At 46.8% G+C, this 21,540-nt stretch overlaps 1 protein-coding gene across 1 annotated transcript in view; it reads left to right on the top strand.

Annotated features, from left to right (window-relative positions):
• Positions 1-18,184, top strand: part of Utp20 (UTP20 small subunit processome component) — an 80,986-nt gene extending 62,802 nt beyond the window's left edge. Inside the window, exons 46-62 of the mRNA NM_001434545.1 lie at positions 1,144-1,310; positions 2,227-2,368; positions 3,299-3,415; positions 6,017-6,187; positions 6,440-6,571; positions 7,340-7,450; positions 8,994-9,073; positions 9,435-9,504; positions 9,603-9,785; positions 10,451-10,582; positions 11,227-11,359; positions 13,039-13,226; positions 13,833-13,904; positions 15,024-15,305; positions 16,014-16,140; positions 17,378-17,523; positions 17,681-18,184. Coding sequence (NP_001421474.1) covers positions 1,144-1,310; positions 2,227-2,368; positions 3,299-3,415; positions 6,017-6,187; positions 6,440-6,571; positions 7,340-7,450; positions 8,994-9,073; positions 9,435-9,504; positions 9,603-9,785; positions 10,451-10,582; positions 11,227-11,359; positions 13,039-13,226; positions 13,833-13,904; positions 15,024-15,305; positions 16,014-16,140; positions 17,378-17,523; positions 17,681-17,836 — 2,409 coding nt within the window. The 3' untranslated portion in view covers positions 17,837-18,184. The remainder of the gene's footprint in view (positions 1-1,143; positions 1,311-2,226; positions 2,369-3,298; positions 3,416-6,016; positions 6,188-6,439; positions 6,572-7,339; positions 7,451-8,993; positions 9,074-9,434; positions 9,505-9,602; positions 9,786-10,450; positions 10,583-11,226; positions 11,360-13,038; positions 13,227-13,832; positions 13,905-15,023; positions 15,306-16,013; positions 16,141-17,377; positions 17,524-17,680) is intronic.
• The last annotated feature ends 3,356 nt before the right edge of the window (positions 18,185-21,540 follow it).

Genomic DNA, 21,540 nt, shown 5'->3' with positions numbered 1-21,540 from the left:
TGGTCGGTAAACCTATTCCGTAGTCCATATTCCAGAGAGTCCGTAGTTTATCTGAGGCTGACATAAGAACGTTGGATGTATTTTAAGGTGGAAAGGCTCTCATGCAGTGAAGTGCTGAGTATCTTGCTGAGGTCAATGATGGTCCCAAGTTCCTATTAAGTTCCTTTGAGTTTGTCCTGAGGCCTGGCCATTGTAGCCCTTAATTAACATGCTGTCTTTTAAATAGCATTTGTGCCTTTTAATTGCTTGGGGGAACACAGGGTGCACACATGCACACTTGCAATCAGTGCTCTTGGCAGCTGACACCTGCAGCACTTGTCCCAAGCCTCACCAACAGGAAAGGAAGTCACAGGAATGGAAGCATAGAAACCATTCACAGTGATTGTCCCTAAAGTTGAGGCTGCTCTTGCCTTAAAGAAAATGCAAGATTTTATACTCTTTATAAATGGTAAATATGAATGAGGGCAACATAAATTCAAACATGGTAACAAAGTAATGAAGTTTCTATAGTAGCAGAAGAAACAGAGTCATAAATCAAGGCATTTAAAAATACATCATGGAGGTTGGGGATTTAGCTCAGTGGTAGAGCGCTTGCCTAGCAGGCGCAAGGCCCTGGGTTCGGTCCCCAGCTCCAAAAAAAAGAAAAAAGAAAAAAAGAATACATTATGGAAACATTGAGTAGGTCAGTTACAGTAGAGTGGAGAGTTTCTGCAGGAGTCCCATGAAGTTATCTGAAGACATTCTTAGCCTTTGGCCTGGTGAAAGCTGGAGGTCTGTTTGTGTATTCCCAAAAGGGCTTACTAGATAGTCACAAGGATGTTAGGTCAACACAGGGGTGCACAGTAAATGACCCTTAATGGGGCTCACGATAGCCTGAGATTGTTTCTGGGCCTGCAACATTGCAGCTCTCCACAGCCCTGCGGTTTAACCAGTCAGCCCTGTACACTGTTTTCCTTTGGAAACCTCGGTTCACAGGTTCACAGTAACTTTGACTTTATATGTCATAGCTACTTGAAGATATACTACTATATATTTTTTTTAATTAGAAAAAGAATGCACTAGAAAGCAAATATGCGGAAGAGCCATACTGCAGATAGAAACATGGCTTTTCATCAGATTGCCGTTCTCTGTTTGCCCATTTAGATCCTACAAAATACCACAAGCTTAAAACTTGCCCGGAAAGTTCATGAAACCTTACGCCGAATTATAGCAGGGTTAATTGTGAATCCAGACATGACGGCTGATGCTCTTCTACTGCTCAGTTACGGTTTGGTCAGTGAAAATCTGCCACTGCTAACAGAAAAGGAAAAGTAAGTTTGGGGAAAACTTTAAGCTAAACCACCCAGCTCGTGAGCCTCTCTTTCTGACCAGCCCTTCACTCACCACCTCTTAAGTGTGTTAACTTAATAATCTGACACAGTGCAGAATAAAAATTAAGCTGATTACGTCAATGGATGTCTGTGATCCCAGTGCTCGCTCAGGAGCAGAGGCAGGAGGATTGTGACTATGCAGCAGCCAAGCTTACATAGCAAAGTTCTTCTTCACTTGTGCTGTTTAGGCTGAGAGCTTTCCAAGCTCTTCCCAGCTCCACTTTAACATGAGATGGGGGTTTGGGGCTGTTTGTTTGTTTGTTTGTCCTGTGTAGTGGGACCTTTAGTCCCAGCACTCAGGAAGCAGAGGCAGGGATCTGAATTCAAATCCAGCCTGGTCTACAGAGTGAATTCCAGGACAGCCAAGTTACACAGTGAGACCCACCTCAGAAAATGAAAAATGTAGATTTTCTCTTAATGAGGTGGCTATGAATGACAGCATCCTGTTAACTCCCTACCATTCTCTAGTATCAATTGTAAATATTTACCGAATGGAAGGATGGATTTGAAATACATCCCTGTGGTTCTGATAAAAACAGATGTAGAACTTGAGCGATCTGAAAACACCTCGTGCCCATGCTTTGGGTTTTGCTGTGTTCTGAAAAGGACCCCTAGGTGTTCCATTGCAGATTGCAGCCCCAGGCAGTGTCCTCTAGCTGCCTGTCTTCACTCAGACCCGTTCCGTAGTCTAGGGATTGCTGCAGCTCAGTCAGTGGCGGTCGTCTGCAGGGAGGGAAGAGCAGAGCTCCAGTGGCTGGGCCCCACCGGCACTGCTCGGTTCTCCAGGCCACAGCATCCTCTCAGAGCCAATCGATGACAGTGCTCTTTCCTTTTTTCCCATGTGATTGATTGGCAGAAAGCCAGCAGCCCCTGTGCCTGACGCTCGACTGCCACCCCAGAGCTGCCTTCTGCTCCCTGCAACTCCGGTTCGAGGTGGAGCAAAAGCTGTCGTGAGCAAGAAAACCAACATGCACGTATTCATTGAGTCTGGACTTCGGGTAAGACTTCCTTACAACTTGTTTCCGGTTTAACCTGCAGAATCTTGGGTGCCAGCCACCTCCTGTGCCAATGCTGCACCACAAATTACTTCCAGAACTGGTTAAGGGTGCGTTCGTTAACTTACCGTTTGCCTCCACCAATACTTCTAATAGCACACCCTTCTGGCTGCCCTGGATCTCTGTGTAGACCAGGCTGGCCTCACACTTAGCAATGTTCACCTGCCCCTGTACCCCGAGTGCTGGGATTACAAGAATACACCACCATTCTGGGCCATATTTTTTCCTTTTTTCTTTTTTTTTTTTTTTTTTTTTTTTTCAGAGCTGGGGACCGAACCCAGGGCCTTGCGGTTGCTAGGCAAGCGCTCTACCACTGAGCTAAATCCCCAACCCCCCATATTTTTGATATACAGTTGTCTCAGAGTTACTATTCTAACCTAAATTTATTAGAATTTCACTGTGTTTTTTAAGGTAATGAGACAGACTTTTTAATTTTTGAATTTTAAAATTTCATTTTTAGTTCCTGGGCCTTTTTCTTTTCCTGGCTCCAGGCTCCTACTGTAGCACCCCAACACACACTGCAGTGAGCCTGGCTTCCCTCAGCTCTCAACTCACTCTTTGAGTGTTCCTAGCTAAGAGCCCCCAGTGTGGGCACCAGGTCTGTTCTGGCCATTATTGTGCCCTGTGCATGGAGCCAGTGCTGGAATCCCAGTAAATGCTCAGTGGTCGTTTTATGAACAGCATCTCAGCCACAGACTGCGTTCCCACAAGCATGGCTTTCTGAGAGTCGCTTCTTGGATTTCTTCATTTCTTGTTTTATTTTGAATAGAAGCATCTTGAAATGTCATATTCATCTCTGCAAGTCAGCTCCTTTACCTCGTCCACCTAGTATTTTGGAGAAATAATGTAAAATATCCTCTTCATACCTTGTAGCTGCTGCACCTGAGTTTGAAGACATCCAAGATCAAGTCCTCTAGTGAGCGTGTGCTGGAAATGTTGGATCCTTTTGTGTCTGTCCTCATCAACTGCCTGGGTGCCCAGGATGTGAAGGTGAGTATTGGTCCGAGTTGGAGCGTCTGCTCCTTCACATGGGCTGAAACTTACCTCAGGAACTCTTACTTCCCTGTCTGCCTCCTTGACAATAACTAGAGGGGGCATGTAGGAAGAAGGCTTAGCAAGCAGAGTTCATCTGTGTGATCATGAGGACCTGAGGTTGGATGACATAAATTTGTTTGGATAGCCCTGACCATCTTTGAAAGTCCTTTTACTACGCTATCTCAAAACACCTCCAGTGTCCCCAGATACTGATCTTCATCTGCATGGTGGTCGTCATCATCATCATCGTGGCTTCATCCCTGACTCTGCTAACTCCTGACGCAGATTGTTTCATTTTGAAGATTTACTTTATTTGTATTTATGTGTATGCGTTCTTACATATGTACCTGGATGCCCACGGGATCCAGAAGAGAGTAGTGGGTCCCTGAAGTGCTGAGTTCTGGGCAGTTGTGAGCTGTCTAATCTGGATGCTAGTAACCAAACCTAGAGCCTCTGAGACAGCAGCAGACTAGCTCTCGAGCCCAGCCCTGTTCTGTTTCTGAATGAACCTAGAACTTTATCACACAAGACTAGTGCTGTACCCATACTAGTGCTACTAGTGTACTAGTGCTTGTAGTCCCGGCCCAAGGCAGATGTCAATGGGGAAGCTAGGGCTGGCAGAGAGCCGTGGTCTGTGATGAGCTCTCAGGGCCCCAGAGCTGCCGTCTCCTTGGCAGAGCACCTGTTCCACAGAGGAAATGCTTATCTCCGGAGTCACACAGGCTTCTGTCCCTCAGAAGGCTCAGGCATCAGCCTGGGTCTTTCAGATGGCCAGGCCCCTTATAGCTCTTCATATGCGCCCTGTGCGGGTGCCTGTGCTAGAGGGAGTGGATCAGGACTGCAGGCCTGTCTGGGCCTGGGGATGCGGGGACTCTACCACCCGAGTACCAGCACACGCTCCCTATCCTTGTACATAGTATGTAACTGTGGAAAATGTTACATGTTCTTAGGCCTGGTTTTGAGCCTGTTGTCTCTCTTCTTCTTCTTCTTTTTTTTTTTTTTTTTAAGATCTATTTATTCATTATATGTAAGTACACTGTAGCTGTCTTCAGACACACCAGAAGAGGGCATCAGATCTCTTTACAGATGGTTGTGAGCCACCATGTGGTTGCTGGGAATTGAACTCATGACCTCTGGAAAAGCAGTCGGTGCTCTTAACCACTGAGCCATCTCTCCAGCCCCTGTTGTCTCTTCTTAACACAGAAATTATAAGTATATTTATGTTTGGGGTTTTGAAACAGACTCTTAACTATGTAGCCCAAGTTGGCCTCAAACTCAAGGTCCCTCTCCCTCAGCCTCTCAAGTGCTGGGAATCCAGGCGTGAGCCACCACACCTAGTTATTTGTATTTATAATGCCCAGTGGCTCATGAGGAATGTAGGTCAGTGGTAGAACATCTGCCTCGCATGGGAAGGGCCCTGGATTGAGCCTAGGGCTTCACAAGACGTAGTGGTGGCATCGGCGGCAGCAGCAGTGCCAGTGATACCCAGTAGAGTGTGTGGACAGACAGACAGACACACACACACACACACACGCACACGCACACACACGCACACACTTGTATATAGAACATGTTGTAGAAATTATTTAATCGCAACCCAGGGTTTCTGGGTTTCTACCCTGCATTTGACCATTTTGTTCCCAGATAAAAGACACACATAGTCTTTATATTTACAATAAACCTTAGGCAGCCCAATATTGGGTGGATACCTTCCCTCCATGTTGTTATAATCTATTTTCCTATTGATATGATAACTCAGAGTTATTACTCAGTATTTACTATGTTTCATCTGGGCTGCTCTTAGCTCCAATTGGCTAGCCCTCAGGGCCATGTACTTATGGCTCACCTAACCCATGGAGACTTCTCCTTCTTCCTCCTGTATCTATTTCTTCTTGTAGTCCTCCTTGGGGTCACCAAGCCCGTAAAATCTGAACCCGCCCATGTCCCTTCTGCCCAAAAATCAGCTGTTGGCCTCTTTATTTCACAGTCAGAAATTACTTGGGGCAGGGTCACTTAGGACCTATCTGCAGACTCTCATCTCTGGGCAACAGTCTTGGGGACACAATATTAGCATTAGAATATAAGGAGCATCAGGCTAGCCCACTGTAAGAACACAAACAATAAAGATGGACTATCTAGAAATTAGACAAGCTATTTTAAATTGAATTTTAAGGAAAAAGTCCTTAAACTGTCCAAACCCTTAAGAACATTGTGAATGAGCGGCGTTTGTTTTGACTGTGACCTGCGTTCACTTGCTGTGATAGGGAGTCCGTTCTTCCACAGCAAGGAGTGACTGACTTGGGCCTGGAGGGGTGGCTCAGCAGTCAAGAGAGGTGCTCTTGAGAGGGCCTGGGCTCTGTTCCCAGCACCCACATGGCTCACAACCAGTTATGACTCCAGCTCTGGGGGGTCCGATGCCCTCTTTATGTAAAATAATCTAAAAACACTTTTTAGAGAAACAAGAAATTCACAGTTTGTAGCTAGATCTCCCACAGTAGGCGGACATATCTCAGCTCCTTGCCTGTGTCCTAAGTCATAGTTGCATTGTTTTCTCAGGTGATCACGGGTGCTCTGCAGTGCCTGATCTGGGTCTTGCGGTTCCCTCTGCCTTCCATAGCAACCAAAGCAGACCAGCTGACGAAACACCTTTTCCTCTTGCTGAAGAACTATGCAAGACTGGGGGCTGCCCGGGGCCAGAACTTCCACCTGGTCGTGAATTGTTTCAAGGTGAGAAGAAACAGTTACAGTTGGGGAGAGCCAGGACCAGCCATCATCAGTGGGAGAGCCAGGACCTGCCATCATCAGTGGGAGAGCCAGGACCAGCCATCGTCAGTTAGGGAGAGCCAGGACCAGCCATCGTCAGTTAGGGAGAGCCAGGACCAGCCATCGTCAGTTAGGGAGAGCCAGGACCAGCATCTTTTCGTTTCATTAGACCCCCGTGCTGGGTGGCTGCTGTTAACTCCCTGTTGTGACTTACAGTGTGTTACCATCGTTGTAAAGAAAGTCAAGTCTCACCAGATAACTGAGAAACAGCTTCAGGTTCTCCTGGCTTATGCTGAAGAAGACATTTATGATACTTCAAGACAAGCCACTGCGTTTGGTCTTCTGAAGGTATGATGTCCCCAAATGTTGGCTCTGGCCATTTATGCACTCATATCAGATCCTTAGAATAATATGGAGCATGCTACTTAATTGATGATGGATATGATGATTTTGATAGGTATAAGCTTATATAGTACTTTTTAAAGAATTCTTTATTTATTGTATGGGTATTTTGTCTGCATGTATGCCTGCACAATAGAAAGGGCATTGCATCCCATGGGACCACAGTTACAGACAGTCATGAGCCACCATGTGGGTTCTGGGAAGTGAACTCAGGACCTCTGGAAAAACAGCCCATGCTCTTAACTGCAGAGCCATTTTTCCAGCCCCTGATATAGTATTTAAACATAAGATCTGCAGTTACCTTCCCAGACCAGAGGAGCTGGGATTGGTCTCAGTAGTAAAACACAGAACGTGAAAGGCCCTGAGTTCAGTCTCCACCATTGTGTGCATGCATGCATATATAAACATACACACACACACACACATATGTGTATACACACACACACACACACAAACACATACATACATATATTTATCTAAGCCCAGGGAGCTATGTACAAATATCATCCTCTAGATATCATATCAGAGAGTCATTTGTTCTGAATTTGATGAACTACTACATAATATAATGTTTTCCATTTTAATCTCTTAAGATTGCTTTTGCTATTGGTTATTTTTTGTGTGTTTGAAAACTGCCGGTGACCACTTTAACATCATGCCTACTTATTTCCATCTTTGTGTAAATTTTTTATGTCTTTTCCCTTTATATTTTAGGCTATTTTATCAAGAAAATTGTTGGTCCCAGAAATTGATGATGTCATGCGGAAAGTATCCAAGCTGGCGATTTCTGCCCAGAGCGAGCCTGCCAGGGTCCAGTGCAGACAGGTGTGGAGACAGAGCCTGTTTCTGTAGGAAACGTTGGGCCACTCCCTGCCAGCGCTGGCTTCTGTAGTTTGAGAGGTGACCCTCTGTCCAACTGGGCTGACGACTGACTTGTGTGACGCTGATGCTGTGTGCTGAGACTCAAGCTGTAGAGGAGGAGGTCAGGAGGGCAGTGAGGAGTGACGGGAGAGTGGGGTCCAGTCTTCCAGGTGAAGGAGCAGTAGCCGCCTTCAGAAAGTAGCCTTTGGGGTGAGACGAGCTGAGCGTCCTTCAGAGCAGAGCACAGATGCCTGGGCAGGCCTTGTGGTCTGGTTACAGATGGAGACGCTGGCTGGTGAGAGCTCTGTGGGTCAAGGTGCTGACTGCCAGGCCTGACACTTAAGTGTGCGATCCTCCGTGTGGAGAAGGTAGACAGAGAAGACCACGCACACACACTGCTGTGGAGGCCAGGCAGAAGAGGAAGTAAATCCCCAGAACTGAATCGGCATGAGCACAGAGGGTCAGCTGCCGTAAAGCACTAGCATGTGCCCTGGATCACACATGCTCTCTGATCTTCATTCTGGCTTGTGATCCTCTCTCACACATCCCTCTCACCTACTGCGACAGGGAGGGGTCACCTCCTCTCCACCAAGAGATGGGATGTGTGCGTTACACACAGGCATTCCAAAGTGGGCTGTACACAGCGCATTATTGATTCAACTCAGCCCCTTACGCAGTCCACTCATGTGGGCATCTGGTGTCTGTTTTACCAGGCTCTGGAAGTTGAAGGATGCACCGTCATTTTCACCGTGTGTTTAACTAAGCCAGAATACTAGTGGGGTAGGACGGAAGCCTAGCCGGCCAGGCAGCTCAGCAAGTAAAAGCGCTCGCTGCCGACCCCAGCAAGTGATCTGAGCTTGATCCCGGGGACCCACATGATGGAAGGAAAGAACTACAAGTTGTCCTCCTGCCTCCATGCATATACGCACGCGCACACACACACACACACACACAAACACACACACACACACACACACACTAAATAAATAAGTAATTTGAAAAAAAATTACAGTTTGGACCAGAAAGTGACTTCAGAGTCTCTGTCCACCACTGTGTTCTGTCGCCTAGTGTGTGAGGACTTGAAAAGAGCTAAGCCAGAGTTAACAGTGCTAGGCTCGGCACAGGGGTGGGAAGTGCAGTGGTCACACTGTCCGCGACCCCTGACAGAGGCTTTGATGTGCAGGCTTAGGTTTGGAGCTTTAACCACGTGGTCATAGGCAGGAGCCGCTGTGGAGCCAGACCTCAGTGAATGACGTGGAGATCGGAAAGGGGCACAGTTCTAGGCTTAGTACACAGCTTAACCTGGAGTTGGTTGGAAAGGCTGACTTCATCGCTTTGTCCCTCCTGTGAGTCCCAGACAGCACCTTAGCAGGTGGGAGTCCCGTTGGCCTAGCAAGCCCAGTGCCTGTGTCAGTCCCCTGCCTCATAAGGAAACAAGGGGAGGGAAGGTGCGGTTCCTGCCTAGACAGGCAGGCTGCACATGGTCAGCCGCGTGCTTTGTTCTTAGGTTTTCCTGAAGTACATCCTTGACTATCCCCTCGGTGAGAAACTGAGACCAAACCTGGAATTTATGCTGGCTCAGCTGAGGTAAGCCCAACCGTGAGCCGCATGGGAGCAGAAGGCAGTTTCTGTACTGTTAGTGTGGCGACAGTCTTGAAGGGACAGCGTGGGCCTGGTGGCCGTTTCTCTGTGGATGCTGCTCTGTTACTCTTGACTTCCCTGTTGTTTCTGTGGGTTGCTTTTTACTCAGTCCGATCAGTCTACATAGAATGTTGGAAACCCAACAGCTTCCCTCTAAACCTGCCTGGCCGCTTGCTGGGTGCATGCATTCACGACCATGAAGGGAATGGAGTAGTTCCCAGCTTTTAAAGAAACTAGGTGACAAACTGATACATTTTAATTTAAAATAACCATGGTGTACTGAGTCTACCTAACGTTCTTGCCCTAGTTATGAACATGAGACGGGAAGAGAATCCACTTTAGAAATGATCGCCTATCTGTTTGAGACCTTCCCTCAGGTACGTTGCCCCTGGGCCCTGGGAGCCTGGCTCCGTGTTGTCCATGTTGTCACGCAGCCACAGCAGTTCCATTCTCACTGGTGCCTGCTGTCCCACAGGGACTCCTCCATGACTACTGCGGGATGTTCTTCATTCCTCTCTGCCTAATGATGATCAACGATGACTCTGCCATGTGCAAAAGGATGGCGTCCATGGCAGTCAAGTCCTTACTCAGCAAGGTCAGCCGTGAGAAGAAAGACTGGCTGTTTGCTCTGGTTACCTCCTGGTTTGAAGCAAAGAAGGTCAGTGTTGCTTTTGGTCATGGCTCAGTGACACGCTTTTAGCACAGTTTACATCAGAATGCATGCTAGATACACTGTTGGAGCGAACGCCCTGTCCCGGCAGCCGTGTTGGTAACTGTGATTGTGTGAGCCGTGAGCTCTTAAACTGGCACAAAGTCCAGGTGCCATAGAGGATAACCGTCTGCGGGTGTTCAGCGGAGCAGAACCCTCCAGCGAGTGAGTGCCTGACACGTCTGCTTTTCCATTGCTGGACGGAAGTCTTCCTCATTCTCCCCCTTAACACTCTCCCCGTCACCGCTGGCCCGTCCTTTACTGCGTTTGCCCAGGATCTCGTTTATTTTCTTCTCTCTTTTTGAAAATTCTAGTTTCATCCAGTTTTGATTTGGTTGATCCTGCACGTGCTCTGGCCCCCATCTGACTTGAACCTTTCTACCACCGACCCCCTTTTGCTCTCACATGACAGGTTTAATCCTCCCTGTCCCTCTCCTTTAACCTCTGTTTTCCTCTCCTTGGCCCTTTTCTAGTTTCCTGTCACTCCAGGTAAACACACATGTATAAAGCTAGGGTCCGCATAGGAGGGCCAGCGCATGGCGTTTATCCATGTTGTCTCTGGTGTTGATGACATCTGCCTTTCTGTAATCCATCCCGTTGTGGCTTTTTTATAGCGATTAAATAGGCAACTTGCTGCCCTGGCCTGTGGTTTATTTGTGGAAAGTGAAGGAGTTGACTTTGAGAGAAGGCTTGGAACTCTTCTTCCTGTGATTGAAAAGGAAATTGATCCTGAAAGTTTTAAAGATGTAAGTAATTTGCTAGGTACTAAAACTTGGGACTCAAATTGAGTCAGTATTTAAACATGCAGTTGTTGTTAGTCAAAGCAAGAATTCACTGCAGCTGGTAAAGGAAATATTTCCTCAATGGAGTGCTTACCAGCGTGCCCTAGCACCACAGAAACAAGCAAGTAACAGCCTGCTCTCGAGATGTACACCCATAATCCCGGGGACAGACAGCCTGCTGTCATGATGCACACCTATAGTCCCAGGGACAGCCTGCTGTCACAGTGCATACCTATAGTCCCAGGGGGAGCCTGCTGTCATGATGGCACACCCATAATCTCAAGCACTTTGGACACCTGCATGGTATAGACAGTGAGATACTATCTAAAAGCCAAGTGGGGGTGAAGACAAATTATCTTCCATGACCTATGAAGTTAGAGACTCTCAGCCAGAGCTTCTTACTCCACGGGTGTATCTGACAGTATCCAGAAACATTGTTGGTCTCAAGGCTGGGAGGTGGGCGTGATACTGGCAAAGTGGTAAGGTGGCTGGGAATGAGGGCTGTTGCTGTGATTGGGAAGCCTAGTAGAAACAAACGTGCTAGAGAGACGTGGATTGGGTGCTTCCGGGTCATTGTGTCAACTGGCATGCGTTCTCCATGTGTTTAGATCATAGAGGAGACGGAAGAAAAGGCTGCCGATCGCCTGCTGTTCGGTTTTCTCACCCTGATAAGTAAACTCATCAAGGAATGTAATATTCTTCACTTTACCAAGCCCTCTGAGACTTTGAGTAAAATCTGGAGTAAGTATTGTATTTAGTCTAACATTGTAGTTATTACAAAAATATTGAAAGAACTTGAAAATTAAATAAGAACACTACAAAAAGTAAATTTTTTTAAGTTCATAAGGAAAACGTAAAGGATCCCATCAGATTATTACACTGAAATGTTTCTTTGTGGGGGAAGGGTATTTCTTCGTCACTAATTCATTTCATTTATGAAACAAAGGATATTAATTTTTGAAAAGGTAAAGTTGTCGAAGTGCTGCGTGGTTTCCTTCACTCCACAAGCACACGCTAGCGTGCGCGCACACACACACACACACACACTCTCTCTCACACACACTCTCACACACTCTCACACTCACACACACTCACACACATACACTCTCACACACACACACAGACTCACACACACTCTCACACTCACACACACACGCACACTCTCACACACAGACTCATACACTCACACACACACTCTCACATACACACACTCTCACACACACACTCATACACTCTCACACACACACTCTCACACACATACGCACACACTCTCACACACATGCACACTCGCTCACACACTCTCACACACACACACGCACACTCTCACAGACTCATACACTCTCACACACAGACTCATACACTCACACACACACTCACACACATACACACACTCTCACACACACACATGCACACTCTCACACACACACACTCTCACACACACACCAGCTCTTCCTCATCCCCTTTCCTTCCTGTGTTCCCCCAGCTTGGGGGTCCTTGTTAATAAAAAGGAGCAGCGGGAGGAAGGGAGAGGGGTAAGACTGTTGGCAGCACAGTCTGAGATCTACACACACAGTGTATTTCCTTCCAGTCGGCTTATGAAGTAGGTGTTTCCCACATGGCTTAGTTCCCTAGAGATGTTAGTGTCCTAGTGTACTCAGCCAGCATGTCATGACAGTACAGCTCAGTAGACGCCCTTTTCACTTGAGGACATTAAATTACCATGTGTACTCTAGAGAACTCTCCCAATGCAGAGTGTAACCCAGAACTTTAGCATATACGTTTAGATTAGTCAGTATGTGGACATTCACAGAGTGCAGTGGTCAAACGACTGCACATTAGACTTGCACTCTTCCTGCCAAGAGCAGCGATGGAGAGAGAGAGGCCTGGTGTCCATCCTATTGCTGAAGCACTGCGTTCTGGGTGAGGTGGGGCTCTGTGTGACCCCAGCTTCCAGGAGCACTTCTTTCCTCTAAGGTAAAGCTGCACTCTCCTTCACAATTGTGTCTAAAGGATGTTACCAGAGCACACACCCAGTAGAAGGCCCTCAGAAAGAAATGGTTGTTTTCCGTCACCAATTTCTTTTAGAACCAAGCTTGTGTCTGCACACGTTTCCATCACTGACATACAGATGGTCTGAGAACAGCATCTTCCCGCCCTGGGTTCTGAAACGAGCTCGTGTGGCACCAGCTCTAGGAACGGTGGGCTTTCCTGTGTATGTACACATGTTCTGTGCATCCTTTACCAGACGGTGCCAGGCTTTCTGCCTCTCCTCCCCGGCTCCTGTGGCCTGGGAAGCAGGGACAGCCATTTTCCTCTGCAGCTCCTCGGCTCCTCGGTCCAAGCCTGTGAGCAGCTCCATGGGTGCCTCCATCTGTCCCTCCAGAGAATCAGGGTGCCTGAGAACGCATCTTCTCTTTCAGGTCATGTGCATTCTCACCTCAGACATCCACACAGCTGGGTGTGGCTCACGGCAGCCCAGATTTTTGGATTGCTCTTTGCCTCTTGCCAACCAGAAGAGCTCATTCAAAAATGGAAAGGCAAAAAGGCCAAAAAGAAGACCTCAGACCCTGTAGCAGTCAAGTTCCTAACAAGTGACCTTGACCAGAAGGTACCATTCGTTTTCTTTTAGTTTTTAAAGACAGAGTCTCCATGTAGCCCTGGCTAGCCTAAAATCAAGCTGGCCTGAGTTACTGTACCTCCTGCCTTGGCCTTCTAAGTCCTGGGAGCTGTACCACTCCATGCCTAGCTTGGGTTTTGTTCTTGCTGCTTGTATGTTTGCTAAGGTACACTTTCTCTGAAGCCGTTTTCTCCCCTTCTAAGCTGAGTGAGGTGTTTGCTCTGGTGTGTGGACCGTGGTTCTAACCCATGACTGGGAGAGATCCCGCTGATGACTTGCTGCACACGGAACTAATAGTAGCTTTGTTTGGGGGCTTTTGTTGGGGCCGGGGGTTGGTTTGGTTGTGAGACACAATTTCACTAAGCGTAAAGGAGTTGTGGAGCTCACTGTGGAGCCCAGGCTGGCCTTGAAGTCACAGGGCTCCTCTGGCTCGGGTTCCTGGTGTGCTCGGATGATGTCAGAGGTGTGCGACCACACCTGGCTGTTACACATGACTGGGTCTTTCTGTTTGGTTGGTGGATTTTTTATTTTTGTTTCTGTTTTTTAATAAACCAACAGATGTGCTGTCTGTCTGCTCATGTCCGTCTCTTTTCACAGATGAAGAGTTTCTCTCTGGCTTCGTGCCATCAACTGCATTCCAGGTTCTTAGATGCGTCCCTAGGAGAGCAGGTAAGGGTGTGGTCGGCTCAGGGTCAGAGCCGCAGACTGACACAGGCTTGCATCTGCTACTGGCTCTTCTGTTTGTAGCCAGCTTTCGTGTCTGGCATATCTGACCAAGTGTAAACGTCCACGCCAGCGTGTGTGTGTGTGTGTGTGTGTGTGTGTGTGTGTGTGTGTGTGTGTAAACGTCTATGCCAGCGTGTGTGCAGTTACACGTGCTGTCTCGTTGATTCTGGGGTCAGTACTGGAATAACTCTTGGCTTCCCCACCATTCCCTATCCCACTCAGTGACTAAGCTCTACAGGGGTTAACTGATGGTGTAGGTGTTGTAGCACAACCTGATAACATATTTCCTCTCCACCCCGGAAGTTAGAGAGAAAAGATGCTGTCCACATTCTGCCCTAAGCACTGGCTGTCCTTAGAAACAGATACATTATCCCATCATTGAAAATCGTTTATGGACTTCCATAAGAGGAAATGTAACTGTAGCCGGTATAAGAGCTCATGCCAGTAATCCCAGCCCTTGGGAGGCTGAGGTGGGCAGCTTACCAGCAGTTTGAGGGCAGCCTGGGCTACAGGTCTCCACTCTTATGTTTAAAACGTGAATGGTAGCATGGTTTATCATGGGGCAGGGGCAGGGAAGGGATGGGTGGCAGAGTTAAACGCTCGGCCTTGATTCTCAGACTGCTGGGTCGTGGCTGAGCACTCGTGACTGAGCATTCGTGACAGTTTACATGTGGACCTTATAATAACTCTGAGCTCATTTCTCATTTCCTCCTGGTAATACCACTTCAGAGAGACCTTTTACAGCTGACCCATAGTATGGATAGACACCAACCAGTCAGTTAACACTACTGCTACCTGACTCCATTCAAAGAATTTGGTGCAAGGTAAAATAAGAAAGGTTATTCCATAGGGAAATATTTTCTGTGATTTTTAAGGACGGAACTGAGACAGGTGGATAAGTTCCGTGAGGGTGAATTTGGATGCTGTCTATGGAAGGACTTAAGAATTTGAAGCACACAGCCATCAGTGCAGCGGTGCTGTGCTTTCTGTGTCTGTCCACTGCACTTGGTTAGGCTCCAACGAGCCATACTTGTTTCTAACTCCCCCTCCTCATCTTTTAAGGTTGTTAAGAACTTACTGTTCATAGCAAAAGTCTTATATTTACTGGAACTTGATTCTGAGAACAAGCAAGAAAGGTTAAAAGACTCGGAAGAACAGGACACGTTAGGAGATGCTCTGGCCAGAGAGGCGGCAGAAGAGAAGGCTGCTGCAGATGGGAAGACGGAGTCCAGCAGAGAAGAGAAAGAAGAGCCCAGCAAGCCAGCCACATTGATGTGGCTGATCCAGAAGCTGTCCCGAATGGCTAAGCTGGAAGCTGCCTATTCACCCAGAAACCCCTTAAAGGTACAGAGCAGGACAACTGAAAGTCTCTGTTGTTTGCTTGTTGTTGTCTAAGAAGGTTCTCAGCACACTACATAGTTCTGGCCGGAGCTCTGCTCTGCCCTCCTGGAATTCACAGGACTCTGGCTCTGCCCCCAGATGCTGGCGTCAGAGGTGTGTGCCACCATGCCTGGCTCCTGTGTTTTCACACAGGGGTTGGGGTGGTTGGTTAGTTGGTTGGTTGGCTGGGTTTCAGTTGGGTTTTGGTTTTCGGAGAGAGAATTTCTCTGTAGCTCTGGCAGCTCACTATCTAGGCCAGCCTAACCTCCAGCTTAGATTTGCTTGCCTCTGCCTCCTGAGCCTGCACCACACGCCCAGCTTGACACGGGCTCTGACGAATTTGCCTGAACTTGCTTTATATCCTAGGCCAGTCTGAAACGTGTGCTGGAAGGAATCCAGCCTCAGCCTCCCGTGCTCCATTTAGAGGCATCAGTTACATGCCTGATGTGTGGTAGTTTGGGTTTGGGGTGTTTGTTTTGGGGCTTGGATTTTTTGTTAAATATTTTAACATTATCCATGAGACTTTCAGATCCTTGGGGTTTTCTATCTTGAACCTAAAAGTGTAACACTATCTATCGCACAATAGAGTGAACTCTGCTTTCAAATGAACACTTTTTGCATGACAGAATGTTGAGCAGAAACATTTCAAGTGAAAACGCTGTCTTCTTTCAGAGAACCTGCATCTTTAAGTTCCTCGGTGCGGTGGCCGTGGATCTTGGGGTAGACCGGGTGAAGCCCTATCTCCCAGTGATCATCGCTCCCCTGTTTCGAGAACTCAACAGCACCTATTCAGAGCAAGGTAACCCTGCCATCTCTGTCCTCCTGAGGGTCTGCACACTGGGACCCCTTACTTCTTGTCTGGATGCTGGATGACCCCTTCCTTTCTGTCTGCCTCTCCTGCTAGAGTTCAGGGGAGAAAATGGTTAATTGACAAACATATATTTTCCATTGTATCTAGCAAACTCTCTGTATGACTCAGTCATGTCAGAATGGTGTTGAGACTGACTCACGAGGCAGCTGGACCTTGACAAATTCAAGGCCAAAACAACAGTGAAGCACCGTCTCAACGACTGTCACTTGTGCATAGCGATGACTGTCCTGTTCGGCAGTTTGCAGAAGGCCTAAACCTTACAGTGATCTGGGCGGGTGCTGTGCTCCTGCAACCCCAGCCCTCTAGGGCCTCAGGCAGGAGCTGCGAGTTTGCGGTTTGCTTAGGCTACATGGGAAGAGTATCTCAAAAAGGGAAAAAAAAACAAAAAAACAAAAAACTTTTAAATAGTTTAAAAATAAGACAAAGGAAACAGATTTGACATTAGATCCAAAGTTTTCAAATTTTGCTTATTCACAAATACCTCATAATGTATTTTTTTAAACGTGTGGCCTAAATAACTAAGTAATAGAGAGAAAGTGGAAATGAGTGTCTGATTTCACGGAGATCTTAGCAGTTGGTCCTGAGGTCCTCATACCCAGTGCTGTAGTGAGGTGCACATTTAGAGACTGATTTCAGCTGCTCGGCCCAGCCCAGCCTTTGCTCAGGGATATTCTTTAGTGCCCAGAGTATTTGGAACAGTCCGTTCTGTGTGTTAGGGACTTGGTACACATCTTAATCCCCATGGCGTTTGAGAAATAGGCAAACTCTTGTGGCTGATTTGCATTTTATAGAGAGGAGACATGGAGAGTAGGAGATAATCCAGCTTCTTAGTCTGTCATCTCAAAAATCCATACTGTGGGCACAGCTGGACTCTGACCTGTGAGAGAGGCCAGAGAGTCTGACCTCTTCCACCGCTGCACAACTGGGCAATCACAGAACCCAAAACACTGCCAGGGTGCTGGGTTGTGTACCGTCCTCACAGCCAGGTTCCTGGTGTCTTGTTGCATGCTGGCTAAGGTGGAGGCCACAAGGCCACACCCTCCTTGTCGGGCCCTCAGAAGCCTGTGTCAGATCTGTGTTTAACAGTAACAGTCATGACAGCACAGGACTTTAGATGTTACTTGGATGTGTGATTGCCTCTAATCTTTTATTTCTGTGTGATTAGATCCTGTGCTGAAGAATTTATCCCAGGAAATCATAGAATTACTCAAAAAGCTGGTTGGACTGGAGAGCTTCTCATTAGCCTTTGCCTCTGTCCAGAAACAGGCTAGTGAAAAGCGGGCGCTCCGGAAGAAGAGGAAGGCCCTGGAGGTGAGGTTCCGTTGTAAATGTGGCTGTGCACACGTGTGCCACTGTTCTGTGGGAGAGGAATGACACGTGTTCATTAATGACACGTGTTCTACGTGTGATTTGGATTCTTTTCATATGTGCTTTAAAAGTAATGAATGATTTCCGGTTTCTCTTCAAGTTTGTAACCAATCCTGACATTGCCGCCAAGAAGAAGTTGAAGAAACATAAAAATAAAAGTGAAGCAAAGAAGAGAAAGATAGAGTTCCTGCGGCCCGGCTACAAGGCCAAGAGACAAAAGTCCCACAGCCTCCGAGACTTAGCAATGGTGGAGTAAGGTCTCCCTATGTGCATTACATTAACTCAGCCGTCTTCACCAGGGTGCAAACCTGAACGTCCGGCTTTAGTCCACTGGGCTGAACGTCTGGCAGATTTTGTTTCTTATGTAAACTTTGGGAGGTGGGTGAAGCTCAGGCAACGGGGCTGCCACGAGTTTCAGAGCAGCTGGACTGAGACCGGACCTCAACCAAAAGAAATTAAGTTAAAACTTTGGCATAGATTTGTAATGTATATTTTAGTGTAACCATACTTGTATTTTTTTTTAATTAAAATGTTTATATGCTATTCCTGCCTAAAAAAGAATATGATATTACATGATAGGATTTTAGCCTAATTTTCACAAAAACCTGGTGTGTTGTGTACCTTTAATCCCGGCACTCTAGTGTCACAGGCAAGTGATCTCTGTGAGCTTGAAAACAGATCCTGCCTCAGAAAACAAATATAAAGAGGAAGATATTAGGAACAAGTGAGGAAAACAAAGTATGAGAACATGTAAACTTATCTGAAGGCGTCTGAAGTCTGCACAGTGGACACAGCCGGGCTGAGGCGGTCAGTGACTGAAAACGCCCTGTTCCCAGGTTCATCCATTGGTTGAGTGCATACAGAAGCAAAACCCCAGAAAAGTTGGTGGTAAGCTAATTAGTGGAAGACAAGACAGTGAGCTTATATTTAATGCATGTGTTTGTTAAAGGACCATATATGTGGTCCTGTAAAACGTGAGTGGACAGAGAATGCGCTCAGTGTTGGAAGAGAGCCCTGAGGAGGAAGAAGATGCAGGTCCAGTGTGCCGGCAGAGGCCTGAAACAGCACGAGCAGTACCTGCAAGATTTAGAGCTCTCCTCCAGATTCTCACATTTTGCTTATGTGCAAAAACCTCATAATTAAAGTGGAGCAAACAACAACAGGAAACAAAAATTAGTAAATGGTTTCACTGGAACTTTACCAGTTGGTTCTAAGGTTGAATCCGCCTGAGTGTGTAGTGGCTCACACATTTAGAGGAAACTGCTCACTGCACTCAGGATGGGTGAAGCAGTGTTCTTCAGTGCCAAGTGGGAAGACAGCAAGTTCATCCTGTGTTGTTGTTAGGCACTTGGCGGACACCTAGACCTGATGACTCAGACGTGTTCCTGTTTTACAGATGCAGCAGACAGCCAGTACACCACGGAGGTGTGTGAGGCAGTGGGCAGTAGACCAAGATCTCACACGCGCACACACACGCACACTCACGCACACACATACACGCGCACACACACACACACACACACACACACACACACGTATCCAGATTTACTTTGTAAACATCAACAACGAAACTCAGGGTTTATTGCAGCCTGTGGGATGAATCAACAGAATCATGATGAGATTGAGGTGGCAGGGGCTGTGTGCCAGGCAGTGCGTGCCTGCCAGCCCCCCTGTTTCTCAGTGTTCCAGCACTCAGGACCTTTAGCTCTGTAAATGACTCTTCTGCCATTTCCCAGCTATGCCTCTGACCAGATGAAAGCTAAGGTATAAATTGCAGGGCCACTTGCCTACCTGACAGACATATACCAACTTTCTATTTTTTGTATGATATATATTAGGGTATGAGGGATGCACTTATCTGTGCGTGTAGATGTGAAGGTCATAGGTGTTGAGTTCTATCTTCAAGCACATTCTGCCTTACTCTTTGAGACACTGGACCTTGCCATTTCAGCTAGACTGGCCAACCTAGACTGGCTAGGCTGTCTCCAGCCCCGGTACTGGGCTGGAAGATCGTCTGGCCTTTTACACAGGTCTGGTTAGAAGACATTGATCCTCATCCTTCCATAGCAAACGATCCACTGAGCCACTACTGGCCTCAAGTATGAATGTTCCCATGAAACGGAATGTTCAGATATATAGATACTAGTATTCATATAAAAACAAAAGCTGTTGCCCATCAAAAAGGTATTTTGTTTTGATGAGTTGTACTAAGAATAACTGCCTTGTTGCAGTAAACTTAAAATACGGCTTTCTTTCAGCCTGCACTAAGTGTGGCGCCCTAGTACCCCACATGACATCTGTGGGGTATTTTCATCTCACCCAGCCTGGCAACAATCTCTCTACCCATCCAGTTCCCAGGGCAGGTTACCACCATGCCACACATACACATCCCAATTCCATGGTGGCCCAGTGTGTCTAGCTACCACTCTCTTGAACTCAACTAAATTGCCACATGAAAGAACATACAATAACCTCTGACCCAATTGATAAAATATAATTTGCCCACCTAGACATACAAAGCCCTGTACACATCCATCCCTTAAGCATATTCATAACAACCTGTGAATGTGCAGAGAGGAATCTTAACATCCGCCTCCATGTTCTCCAGGCTGTTCCCTCCTCTCCTGTCTCCTCCTCTAAAACCCTTTTCCTGCCCATCCTTCCTTCTCGTCCAATGACAGGCCTCGTTCTATCTTGTACCTGCCTTCACCTGCAGTGACATCATCCTATAGTACCTGGAGGAAGAGCGTTCCTAAAAAGATTTCAAAGAAGGCAAACTACACAGTAGAGGGAAGAACAAAAAGGTGATGAGTCCCAAGCTGGCTATGGCGGTTACAGAGCCACATGTTTCCTCAGCACTACAGGGGCCAGACACGAGGGTCACTGGGAGTTTGAGGCTAGCTCGGAGCTTAAAGATCCCACAGGAGCCAAGTCCATTCACCCACTTGCCCAAAATGACCACATACATGGCGGGGAAGACTAGAGCCCAAGTTCCTAGCAATGCCTAACTTTTAAATGCCAGTTGTCCAACTAATTGAAAGAACTCCACGGCGTTATTAACACTTTGGACCATTCTGCACACTTCAGTTAAGCATGTGGTGCATTACCAGGTTCAGAAAATTCCTCAGAAGACAATCTTAAGGCCTACACAGTATGCCTAATCTTTAAAAGTAGGACTATTTAATTTTTGCTATAGAACCAGTAAAACTTTTATTTTTAGCCAATTTCATACCAAGATAAATGAATGGAAGACAGTAAGGACATCTTATTAATGAAGGAAAATGACTGGAAGACACTAAAGACAAAGCTTATTAAAACTGATTTTTATTTCTTTTCATGTGCAGTTTTTGTATTGTGTGGTGAACTCCTCAAACAGCCATTTGGGATCCTTCTGTATCATTTTACTAGCATAGACAAGAGTTCATACAAACATTACTTTGAATATCCGTAACAACTTGAGCATGAATGTTTTGGTTGGTTGGTTGGTTGGTTTTCTGTTTTGTTTTGAGACATAGCCTCAAGCTGCCCAGGCCGGCCTCAGACTCACCACAAAGCTGAATTCTTGGTCTTCTTGCCTCTGTCTCCTGAGTCCTAGGATTACAGGCGTGTGCCACCACACTGTGGTGTCTGTCTATGCTCCCAGTGTTGGCATTTCCGATACAGTCTGATTTAGGACAGTTCCTGACCCACAAGCCTGACTCTGAACCCTATAACACCTCACTGTAGGGCTGGCAAAGCAATCTAGCAGAACCCCACCTTCCTTACAGAGTTCCTGCACAAAGTTCAGGTCAATACAGAAAACGCTTCTGATGAAGCGTTATTATTGTAAGATAATGTGAGTCAGTAAAGTGAGTCTGCTAAGCAAATGACGACCATACGCTCTGTTTCTAATCTACTTTGCTAAGACTCATCTTTGGAACGCCTTAATTCATTTTAGGGGAAAGAGTCTGAGCTAAATAT

The sequence above is a fragment of the Rattus norvegicus genome, chromosome 7 (genome assembly GCF_021556685.1).
Source record: "Rattus norvegicus strain SHRSP/BbbUtx chromosome 7, alternate assembly SHRSP_T2T, whole genome shotgun sequence".
Classification (NCBI taxonomy): Eukaryota; Metazoa; Chordata; class Mammalia; order Rodentia; family Muridae; genus Rattus; species Rattus norvegicus.
Note: the sequence above shows the minus strand (reverse complement) of the source record. Positions and strands in the feature narration are given on the sequence as shown.